Below are 12,225 nucleotides of genomic sequence, written 5' to 3' on the forward strand. Positions count from 1 at the left end.
CAGGTGCCTCAGGGTCCCCAGTCCGGGGGGGAACTCTGAGATCTGGTTCCCGGACAGGTTGAGGGTCCGCAGAGCTCTGAGCTGGCCCAGAGTGGGGGGCAGCTGCTGGATCCGGTTCCCATTCAGACTCAGAGTCTCCAGCTTCTTCAGTTTCCCGATCTCACTGGGGAGACTGGCTGAGGACAGAAACATCTGGAGGTTAAGGTGACACGTAGAGCCGGATCACAGCAGAACCACATCTGTTGACCTCCATGTTTAAATAATAATTAGAATAATTATTATTTTATTTTAAAGCACTTTTTAAACTTGGAGCACAAAGTGCTTTCCAAAGGCAGCAGGTCAATACAAATAGAAAATATCAAGAAATAAAAACATAAACATAAAAGCACACGATTAAAAGACCGTATAAAATACATTTACAGATTATTAATTAGAGATTAATAATTTACAGATTATTAATTAGAGATTAATAATTTACAGATTATTAATTAGAGATTAATCATTTACAGATTATTAATTAGAGATTAATCATTTACAGATTATTAATTAGATGAATCATTTACAGATTATTAATTACAGATGTCTGTGTTTCCTCTCAAACACTCACTGAGCCTGTTGGAGTTGAGCGTCAGACTCTTGAGCTGCAGGAAGTTCCCGATGGCGGCGGGAAGGAGCTCGATCTTGTTCCCGGAGAGGTCGACGGTCCGCAGGTTGGCGATGAGTCTCTGCAGCTCCTCTGGAAACTGAAACCACAGATCTCTTTGGAATCACTTCTTAAAACACATTTTTACAGACTGGCTCTTTCTGGATGTCGTCGCTTTAATGCTTTCTTTTATTAGATTCGTTTATTTGACTTATTTTATTTGTTTGTTCATTTCTATGGCATCGGTTGGTTTTAACGTGGTAAATATCGTCCTGTTTTGTGGGTTTGGGCCTCATTATGGTTTTATCGTCTTTCTTTTTCTGCTTTCTCTGTCAAAGCACTTTGTAAACTCTGTTTTTAAAGTTATTATTATTATTATTATTATTATGAAGATCAACTCTACGGAAGAGCTCCAGCTGCTGACAACTGTGAATCACATCCTCAGGTTTTATATAGAGATGAGTGAACATATTTAATATTATTTAAGGTTTGTAATAAGATGAATTTCATTATTGATTTATCTGCTTATTATGTTTCATGAAATCATTTGGTCCGTAAACAAGAAAACAGCACAAAGTTAACGTCTTCAAATGTCTTGTTTTGTCCGACAGACGGCCAGAAACTCAGTAAATATTAATATGATCTGCTCTTTATTTCAGAATCACTAATTACCTTTAATCACAAACTAAAGAGACGGCCTTTAATGACAGTAAACACAGTGATCACACTACCTCATCTCTATTACATACGCTCATTGTTTTTACCTTGTCGTGTGTTTATGTTTATTATTGTGATATACTGTAGTGTTTGCTGCTGAACTCTACTGATAATATGAGGTCACTAACTTGTAATAACCTGCCCATAGACTACAGATATAAATGATCTCTACAGCTAACTCTGTCACATTTACACTGAACTCTTGACTAATGTTCACAGGTACGTAAATCCATAAATCCATAAATCCATAAATAAAATACAATAGAGAAACTTTTTGTGGAACACTCAGATCTAGCGTGCAGTGACTCTGGTCTCTTTGTGTTTTTGGTGCAAACAGCAGATTATTTCTGTGTCATCAGAGCCGTGTTTAGCCATAAACAGGATGACGTCATCGCAGAGAACAGGTGTGTCTCTCACCTCCTGCAGTCCTTTCCCTGTCAGCTGGAACACTCCGGTCTTCTGGGAGGTTTCCAGGTGAGACTTCAGTGCACTGTTCCCCATCTGGACCCTGGAGCCAGGTACCCCCCTGTCTGTCTGCCTGTCTGTCTCTCTGTCTGTCTGTCTGCCTGCCTGTCTGTCTGTCTGCCTGTCTACCTGCCTGTCTGTCTGCCTGTCTGTCTGCCTGCCTGCCTGTCTGTCTACCTGCCTGTCTGTCTGTGTCTGTCTGCCTGCCTGTCTGTCTGCCTGTCTGCCCGTCTGTCTGTCTGCCCGTCTGTCTCTCTCTCTCTGCGGGCACACAGGCACTGACGTAACAGCTCCACTCTCCTGATCTACAGCAGAGAACCTGGAGCTGAAGTGAAGCTCATGTCAGCCTTCATGTCCAGACAGGGTCAGCTGCTCCTCCTGCTCCTCCTGCTCCTCCTGCTCTTCTTCTACGGTGTTGATGAGATCAGACGGTGAAGTCACTGCCGAAGAAGAAGAAGACACAGTCATCACCAACAAGCAACAGGCTGGAGGAGCTAGCAGCATTAGCTCGTTAGCTCTGATGCATTAATAACAACAATAATAATAATAATAATAATAATAATAATAATGAACATAATAAACATTATGAACATAATGAACATTATGAACATAATAAACAGTATAAACATAATAAACATTATGATTATGAACATAATAAACAGTATAAACAGTATGAACATAGTAAACATATAAAACATAATAAACATAATGATAATAAACATTATAAACAGTATAAACATAATAAACATATGATAATAAACATAATAAACAGTATGAACATAAAACATAAAAACATAATGTATAAACATAAAACATAAAAACATAATGAACATAATAAACATAATGATAATAAACATAATAAACAGTATAAACATAATAAACAGTATGAACATAATAAACATATAAACATATATGAACATATAAACAGTAAAACAGTAAACATAATAAACAGTATAAACATAATAAACAGTATAAACATTATGAACATAATAAACATAATAAACATTATAAACAGTATAAACATTATAAACATAATAAACAGTATAAACAGAAACATAATAAACATAATAAACATAAAACATTATAAAACATTATAAACATTATATAACATAATAAACATTATGAACATAATGAACATTATAAACAGTATAAACATTATGATTATAAACATAATAAACAGTATAAACAGTATGAACATAATAAACATAATAAACAGTATAAACAGTATGAACATAATGATTATGAACATAATAAACATAATAAACAGTATAAACAGTATGAACATAATAAACAGTATAAACAGTATGAACATTATGATTATGAACATAATAAACATTATGATTATGAACATAATAAACAGTATAAACAGTATGAACATTATGAACATAATAAACATAATAAACATTATGAACATAATAAACAGTATAAACATTATGAACATAATAAACAGTATAAACATAATAAACATTATGAACATAATAAACATAATAAACAGTATAAACAGTATAAACATATGAACATTATGATACATAATAAACATAATGAACATAATAAACAGTATAAACATTATGAACATAATAAACAGTATAAACATAATAAACATTATGATTATGAACATAATAAACAGTATAAACAGTATAAACAGTATGAACATTATGAACATAATAAACATAATAAACAGTATAAACAGTATGAACATTATGAACATAATAAACAGTATAAACATAATAAACATTATGATTATGAACATAATAAACAGTATAAACAGTATGAACATTATGAACATAATAAACATAATAAACAGTATAAACAGTATGAACATAATGAACATAATAAACAGTATAAACAGTATAAACAGTATGAACATAATAAATAATAAACAGTATAAACAGTATGAACATTATGATTATAAACATAATAAACAGTATAAACAGTATGAACATTATGATTATAAACATAATAAACAGTATAAACATTATGATTATAAACATAATAAACAGTATAAACAGTATGAACATAATAAACATAATAAACAGTATAAACAGTATGAACATAGTAAACAGTATAAACTGTTGTGTATCTGTCTCACAGTCAACACAGTGACGACTTCCTGTTTATGAGCACAAAGCTAACGTTAGCATAGCAGCGTTAGCATAGCAGCGTTAGCATAGCAGCGCTAGCATAGCAGCACTAGCATAGCAGCGTTAGCATAGCAGCGTTAGCATAGCAGCGTTAGCATGCTCACCGGACAGGACGAGGCCTTCCTCTCCGCTCAGAAGAGTCACTGATGTTTGACCAACACTCAGACTGCAGAGGAGCAGACGCGCTGCGGCCGTGACGCGGAGCGGCCGAGGCTGTGTGAGCCAATGGGAACAGCGCAACGTCACCTCTTCTTCTTCTTCGAGTTTTTATTGGCGGTTGACAAACAGCTTCCGGGCGCCTTACCGCCACCTGCCGGTCTCTGGGAGAACTACACTTTCTTAACCTCTTCTTGTTTTATTTATTATTTATTTATTTTATTCTGTTTGTTGTGTTGGTTTGTAAATGTATTTAGTTCTATATTGTTTATGTTTCTTGTAAATCTAATAAAGAAAGTGTGAATAAATAAATGGTGATTTATAATTATAGATTATATAAAGTTATTAAAATGAGCTCCAGCTTTACCATCTCAACACATTCATGCATCAATAATTATAATACATAAGATTATATTATTATATTATTATTATTATGAGTATTTTTACTTTTGTAAATATATTTTGGTGCTAGTGCTTTTGAGTATTTCTAAACTGTGGTACAAGTAATTTTACTCTGACTCCCTCTAATACGTCCACCAAACATAAAGAAATACGAAAAAACTAATAAAGACAATGGAAAATAAACGAACAAAAGAATATACAAATGAAAAATAACATTAATAATTCTCAAATTCCATTCACTAGTCTTATTGATCTTCTAGAATGACATTACTGATATTTTGCCCTCCAGTCTCTCTTAGTGCATCTTTTAACATCTGTCTCTAAATCAAACAATAAAACATGTTTCTTTCTCTCCACAATATTCACACTTTCCATTGTGTTTCCCATCACATAGAGGGTTCTGTTCAGACCAGTACGACCATTAGCCTCCACCAGATATTTTAGGAATGCAAACATCTGTAATATATAAACATAAAAGTGGTTATTTAGTATTTTATGATCTGGTAAGTTATGTATATGAGATATAGTTTATGGTAAAATGTATTAATATAGTATAACATAATAATATCATCAATATAACATCGGATAGAGTATCACATATAAAACAGTATAGTGTGGTTTATTATAGAGAGTCAAGTGTAGTGTAATATAATTAAGATACAAGTTAGATGAATGATAGAACACTATCAGATAAAAACAGAAACATATGTAATGGCCTTCTGTGGTTTTATTACTTGTATATGAACATTGAACATGTTTAGGATGAATACACACGGAGGAACCTGTAGGAGTTCACTCCCTCCAGGAGGGGGCAGCAACGCGACAGCTGCCGTTAAACCCCGAAGCAGAAGAAGAAGAAGAAGAAGAAGCAGAAGAAGAAGAAGCAGCAGAAGAAGAAGAAACAGAAGAAGAAGCAGAAGAAGAGAAGAAGAAGAAGAAGAAGAAGAAGAAGCAGAAGAAGAAGAAGAAGAAGAAGAAGAAGAAGAAGAAGAAGAAGAAGAAGAAGAAGCAGAAGAAGAAGAAGAAGCAACAGAAGAAGAAGAAGAAGAAGAAGCAGAAGAAGAAGAAGAAAGAAGAAGAAGAAGAAGCAGAAGAAGAAGCAGCAGACGCACGTTGGTTCCGTGGACCGGTGTTGGTGTCGGTGCTGGTGTCGGTGTTGATGTTGATGTTCCAGACAGAAGGTTCCTCTCCTACAGACGGTGAGAAGAACCCTCACAGTGTTCCTTCTGTGTAAAGCTTCTTTAACGGACTCTGTGTTACCGCCACGAACACATCCGGGTCTATTTATTTATTTATTTATTTATGTTTCATCTTCTTTATTTATTTATGTTTCATCTTCTTTATTTATTTATTTATGTTTCATCTTCTTTATTTATTTATTTATTTATTTATGTTTCATCTTCTTTATTTATTTATTTATGTTTCATCTTTATTTATTTATTTATTTATGTTTCATCTTCTTTATTTATTTATTTTTCATGTTTCATCTTCTTTATTTATTTATTTATGTTTCATCTTCTTTATTTATGTTTCTTTCTTTATTTATTTATTTTCATCTTCTTTATTTATGTTTCATCTTCTTTATTTATTTATTTATGTTTCATCATTTTCTTTATTTATTTATTTATTTATTTATTTATGTTTCATCTTCTTTATTTATTTATGTTTCATCTTCTTTATTTATTTATTTATGTTTCATCTTCTTTATTTATTTATTTATGTTATTTATTTATTTATGTTTCATCTTCTTTATTTATTTATGTTTCATCTTTATTTATTTATTTATTTTTCATCTTCTTTATTTATGTTTCATCTTCTTTATTTATTTATTTATCTCTTGTTTCATCTTCTTTATTTATTTATGTTTCATCTTCATTTATTTATTTATGTTTCATCTTCTTTATTTATTTATTTCTCTCTTGTTTCATCTTCTTTATTTATTTCTCTCTTGTTTCTTCTTTCTTTCTTTATTCATGTTCTCTTGTTTCAGATGTATCAGTGGGATTTGTCTCCGTTCTCAGTGACTCCAGCTGCCAGCCTGTTGTCCAGATGTGTCTCTAAAGACATCTTGTCTCAGGTCGGAGGTTTTATTCTTTCATTCATAGAAACTATTTTATGTTGTAGGTGCTCACTTACATTACATTACATTACATTACATTACATTACATTACTCTTAAAGATGTAAACACAAGAGTCCATCAGAAAAAACTAAATTCATTCAGTTAGTTATTGACTCAAACAGGTCAACACACTGATTCTAACAATAAAAATATACAATGCACATTTAATCAAATAATAACAGGCGGGTTGTGTAAATGATGGATGTCTCTACCTGTCCTCAGGAGGAAATAGACTCCGCCTCCTCCAGGCTGAGCCCCGCCTTCTCCTCTCACCTGCACGAGGCTGAACAGCGAATCAGAACGCAGAGACAGCTGGACCAGGTACGCCTCAGTCCGACGTCACATCCTGTTCATCTGAGAAACATGATGTCATGAAGTGTGACATCCCTGGATTCATTAAGTCTTTAATAAATCAGATTATAATATTTAGCCCAAATTTAATTGATGATATTATTTAAGATTATAACTTCATTTATATGTGCAGAACGACAGTAAATGATTCATGAACTTTAAACGTTAAAAGTAATATCAGTAAAAATAAATTCTGGCTTCATTGAAAATAAAAAAAACATCAATAGAATAAATAATAATAATAAATAAATTGAGTTTTATTTTCCTCGTCGTATCCCTCAACTTAAATGAGTTTAATGGTTGAACGTTTTAAACCCAACAGATTTATTTTTATTTTGCTGAAACATTTGACGTCTTTGTTAAGAAGCTGAATCGTTGTTTCTTTCTTCAGCTGCAGCTTCAGACGGAGCTGCTGCAGAAGGAGAAGCAGAGCGCCGACGTCACGCACAGCTTCCACCTCAGTGAGTCCGTTTCTCTCTTTAACATTAAACTCTTCTTCTTCTTTTTCCCACAAACACTGAAGGAAACAGAGAAACGAAGATCATCAGCAGACTTATCTGGACTTTAAACAAAACAAACCTATTGTTTCAAACACAAACCAACTCTTCATCAGTTGAACTTTGAAGATTTAACAGTGAAATAAGTTCATTTTTGAGAGAAACATACCCAACTAGCAGAGCGACCAGAACTGAGTCTACAAACATGTCAAGTTTCAAAGAACAGAATCATAAATATCTGGTGTCTCTGCTCTCCTGCAGCTCGGAGGTTCCAGATGCTGCAGATGTTCTGCGGTCACCTGCAGGACCTCCTGAAGGACCAGAACCGTCTGAGGCAGAGACTCATGAGGCCGCTGGGTCGCACCAACCTGCCCGTTCAGGCTCACCTGCACAGGTAACGTCCCGGCTGATCTGGATCCAGAGACCCGGTCCGGGTCCAGGTCTGTAGCTCGTGATAATGGGACTGGTCTGCTGTGGTTCAGGTTCGTGGTGGACCTGGTGAGGATGCTGCTGGACTTCATAGAGACTCTGGACGAGAAGCTGAACTCGGTCCGCTGCAGTCCGTCCGCCGGAGAGCACCTGGATCAGCTGGTGAGTCACATGACGTCACCGAGACCAGGATTCATATAATGTAAACACCGTTAACTCCTCCTCTCTCTCTCTCTCTCTCTGGATCAGAACGCTGCTCTCGCCCAGTTACTGGCTCAGGTGGCCGAGGTGGAGAGTTTGTCCAGTCAGGTCCTCCAGAGGAAGGAAGTCCACAGCAGCAGGAAGAGTGACAGCTCTGCATGATGACCTCTGACCTCCACGTCCTCCGGCTGCTGGACGGACAGGAATCCATCCTGTTGGACAGATGGAGGCTGTGTTTAGCATTTATTATTATTAATATTATTATCATGATAATGTTGAAGACTTTGTTTGTGTTTTTGTAATAAAGTCTGACTTTGGTAGAAACGTTTCCTGTTCTGTCTTCAGTTGTTTTATAAAACGATGTTGCTGCAACACCAAACTACAGCTAAAAAACAACAGATTTATGCACCTATTTTACTGGTTTATTATTATTATTTTATAGGTATTATTATTTTACTGATTTATTATTATTTAATAGTTATTATTTTACTGGTTTATTATTCTATAGTTATTATTTTACTGGTTTATTATTATTTTATAGGTATTATTTTCCTGATTTATTATTATTTAATAGTTATTATTTTACTGGTTTATTATTCTATAGTTATTATTTTACTGGTTTATTATTATTCTATAGTTATTGTTTTACTGGTTTATTATTCTATAGTTATTATTTTACTGGTTTATTATTATTCTATAGTTATTGTTTTACTGGTTTATTATTCTATAGTTATTATTTTACTGGTTTATTATTATTCTATAGTTATTGTTTTACTGGTTTATTATTATTGAAGTTATTTTGCTTATTTTACTGGGTAAAACCTGCATGGGTTTCTGGTTTTATTTACCATATCTGAGCTGTGTCCGTCTCACCTTTAGGCGCTTTCCGTTGTTCAGTAACATCTGGCAGATTGTGTTAGTAGTATTTGTGTTACTCGTCATGGTAAATGTACTTGTACTTCTAAAGCTTCAACTATTCCATGTACAACCTTCAAACTGAAAACGGGACACAGCATGAATCTGAGGAATGTATTCATTCTTGATAATTAAAACAGGTTTCAGGTTAACAATACTGCTCTCATATATAGAGACATTCTGTGCAGGACAGTTGCTGTTTTATAGACAACATGCTAAAGAAAAGACAAAACTCTGGTTAGAAAACAGCTGATGAGACACCGATGGAAAACACAACTCTACTAAAGCATATTCTAATGTTTTCCTGCTGAACCTCCTCCTCCTCAGGTGAGAGGATGAGGGTGTGAGCTCTGTGAGAAGAGCAGCTGGGGTTCTGCTGCCGTCTCCAGCCTTCAGGAGAGCTGGACCACAGAGAGGAGCAGAGGAGGAGCCACCAGGAGCAGGAGGTCGGCTCCTCGGATGCTGCCGCGGTTGCAGAAATCCCCCTGACAGCAGGTTCTGTTTGCTCTGAGGACTCCCGGCAGACCGTCGGCTTCAGGTGAGCAGATGAGCTTGGAGGCACAGCCCTTCACGGGAACCGATCCATTTCCTGCACTCACTGAGAGAACGAGAAGGATGTCAGTGCATCACCTCCTAGAACCTCGGTCTGAGCAGAGGGAACATGTGGAGCAGACGAGATGTTTGAGGCGAGAGGCTTCTTACAGTCTGTCGTGATGCAGAAGTCCTCGATTCCCTCACAGGTCACATGTTTGCTGCAGTCAAGTTGGTCACAGTAGAAGCACTTTTTACCGTTTGGACCGGTTCTGCTGGGCTCTGTAAGATAAAACAAACTGTTCAGAACTGTTCTCCTCTGAGTGCCTCTATGAAGCTCTCCAATGACCACATGTATAAAGTATGTTAATATGGCAACAGACAAGATTATACAACTTATATATGTTAAAATGTAGATTCATATATATCATTTATTTAAATGATTATTTTAACACCTAAACCCGTCTCACGTTGACACAGGGTCGTAGTGGTGAGGATGGATTAACAGCTGGGTGTGATTAAGGTGAAGTCAGCTGCAACACCTGCTGGAGAACGCGGTTTTAAGGTCTCCGCAGTTGATGGATCCCTCACCACAGTGTGCAGCCAGAGTACAGCCTTTAGAGTTGAAAAGATTTGAACGTGAACCACATGAAACCAGAGAGGAGCCTGAGTGGACCCGGACGGGCGGAGCAGTTTAACCATAAAACGAAGCATCACCATGGACCGTACCTGGGTATGACTGTGGTGTAGTTAAAGCACCACACCGATGACCTGGCAGACGGCATTCTATTTGTGAGCCGGTGCAGTTTGCTGGTTCTCCCGGTGAACAATAATTACATTTCAGGCTGTCGGCTGAGGAAACACAATATTCAGATTAGTTTAAAACAAAAAAAAGAGTTGGACAAAATAAATGAAACACCTTAACCCTGAAGTAAGTTCATCAAAATGATGAGCAAAGCTAGAAAAGATTCTGACTTTAAAAAACAAAAACAAAGAGAAGAAGCAGCGACGAGTGGAGATATGTCACAAACTAACATGAGGGGTGCTGACTTCCTGTTCTGTAACATGTGACTTTAAGTGAGCCGTCTGAAGCTTTCATACCTGAACACTAAACCCTCCTTTAGAAGAGGAACCCGGTAAAAAGAAGAACAATCCCAAAGATCAGCGGGAGGAGAAGCATTGTGAGACGTCTGGATAGAACAGAGCTCAGTGTGATCTGAGGAGAGGAGAGGAGAGAGGAGGAGAGAGGAGGAGGAGGAGAGAGGAGAGAGGAGAGGGAGGAGAGAGGAGGAGGAGAGAGAGGAGGAGAGGAGAGGAGAGAGGAGAGAGGAGAGAGGAGGAGGAGAGAGAGAGAGGAGAGGAGAAGAGGAGGAGAGGAGGAGAGAGGAGAGGAGGAGAGAGGAGATGTCTCCATCCTCAGAACACTCCCTCATTCCTGCTTTGATAGTGAATACACATTGTTCTTAATAAGAAAAAAAGCCTTGTACAATCATTGAATTGAAACTGTTGTTTTGTATTTTATTTAACTGTTTTGATGTTTTGGCAGATCTGAACCGTAGAAGTCTTCTAAGATCTCCAACACAGACAGAGGAACACAGGAACAATGAACTACAAAGAGACTGTTTGACACACAATACATGCTGTTGTACACATGCTCGCCCTTTAATGATTATAACTTACTTGTATTTGAGATCTAACTATTATAAATATTTATTTACTTTTATTGTAAATATGACTATTATAAATATTTATTTACTTTTATTCTAAATCTGACTATTATCATAGATATGTATTTACTTGTATTGCCTCCAGTTAGATTATCTTGATGTTCAGACATCCTAGTGTTTCTGAATGATGATACAATAAATATATATATTATAATAATAGCAGCAGTGTGTAATCCCCTCAACCAGGAAAGAGAGAAAAGTCTGAAACAAAAGTTTTCTCATGGAAACCTGATGCGACCTCTTCATGGAGTCTGAGTTGGAGAAGAGCTGCTCAACAAGTTTCACACATTCACACATTCCTTTGTGCCCGACAAAATGAATCAAGATGAAACAGGTTTAACACATTCAGGTTTTTAAGTCATATATTTATTTGAGATAAACATTTGAACTTGAGTTTGCTTTTATTTCTGAAGAATTCACAATCACACTTTTGATTAATGTTTGTAAGAACATTTAAAGAAATACAGATTTATGTTTGTCATCAGACCAAAAACAAAGTCATTAATGGCTTGGAGATTAAAAATATGATGCCAACATGTCTGAACCTGTGGGTGTGTTTCTCCCTCAGCGCTGCCTGCAGGCTGTTCATTCCCACGAACGTCTGGAGGAGGTCCTGCTCCTCCTGCTCCTCCTGCTCCTCATGTGAGCTGATTATCAGAAACAACATGAGAGCAGATCAACCCAGCTGTTAGCAGAGAGGAAAATATGAATGTTCGGTTATAGCAGCTAGTCTACAAGGATTCAGACTATTTATGATTTTAGATTTCAACGCTCTGAAGTCAGTAAACTAAAAAATACTAAAGGTTGTACTTTTACTTTGTTTTAGTTATTTATGTGATTTTTATTCTTCGTAAAAACACATTTCAAATGATAAGTAAATCAAATATTGTATTTATATTGATTAAATCAGATCTAGTCATTTTAATGATG

At 35.9% G+C, this 12,225-nt stretch overlaps 3 protein-coding genes across 4 annotated transcripts in view; 1 reads left to right on the forward strand and 2 right to left on the reverse strand.

The window, feature by feature from the left end:
- Nucleotides 1-4,234, reverse strand: part of lrrc57 (leucine rich repeat containing 57) — a 7,367-nt gene extending 3,133 nt beyond the window's left edge. The window contains exons 1-4 of one of the 2 annotated variants that reach the window (XM_054613380.1): nt 4,071-4,234; nt 1,778-2,265; nt 608-743; nt 1-176 (exon numbers count right to left, since the gene is read on the reverse strand). The exon at nt 1-176 is cut by the window's left edge and continues 93 nt beyond it. In XM_054613380.1, the coding sequence (XP_054469355.1) occupies nt 1-176; nt 608-743; nt 1,778-1,861 (396 nt within the window). In that variant the 5' untranslated portion in view covers nt 1,862-2,265; nt 4,071-4,234. Of the gene's footprint in view, nt 177-607; nt 744-1,777; nt 2,266-4,070 lie in introns of those variants that run through there. The other variant, XM_054613381.1, reaches the window with a different exon arrangement.
- A 1,378-nt stretch (nt 4,235-5,612) lies between these two features.
- haus2 (HAUS augmin like complex subunit 2) lies at nt 5,613-8,450 on the forward strand. Its single transcript, XM_054613382.1, has 7 exons — nt 5,613-5,723; nt 6,515-6,601; nt 6,867-6,965; nt 7,387-7,456; nt 7,754-7,886; nt 7,975-8,083; nt 8,171-8,450. Exons 2-7 carry the CDS (start codon nt 6,515-6,517, stop codon nt 8,282-8,284), a joined length of 612 nt encoding a protein of 203 aa, XP_054469357.1. The 5' UTR covers nt 5,613-5,723; the 3' UTR covers nt 8,285-8,450.
- A 979-nt stretch (nt 8,451-9,429) lies between these two features.
- Nucleotides 9,430-11,962, reverse strand: LOC129103659 (lymphocyte antigen 6E-like). The gene is made up of 3 exons (XM_054614238.1): nt 11,841-11,962; nt 9,740-9,789; nt 9,430-9,635 (listed from the first exon to the last, which is right to left on the reverse strand). Exons 1-3 carry the CDS (start codon nt 11,960-11,962, stop codon nt 9,430-9,432), a joined length of 378 nt encoding a protein of 125 aa, XP_054470213.1.
- Between the last annotated feature and the right edge of the window lie 263 nt (nt 11,963-12,225).

Source organism: Anoplopoma fimbria, chromosome 15 (genome assembly GCF_027596085.1).
Source record: "Anoplopoma fimbria isolate UVic2021 breed Golden Eagle Sablefish chromosome 15, Afim_UVic_2022, whole genome shotgun sequence".
In the NCBI taxonomy this organism is placed as follows: domain Eukaryota; kingdom Metazoa; phylum Chordata; class Actinopteri; order Perciformes; family Anoplopomatidae; genus Anoplopoma; species Anoplopoma fimbria.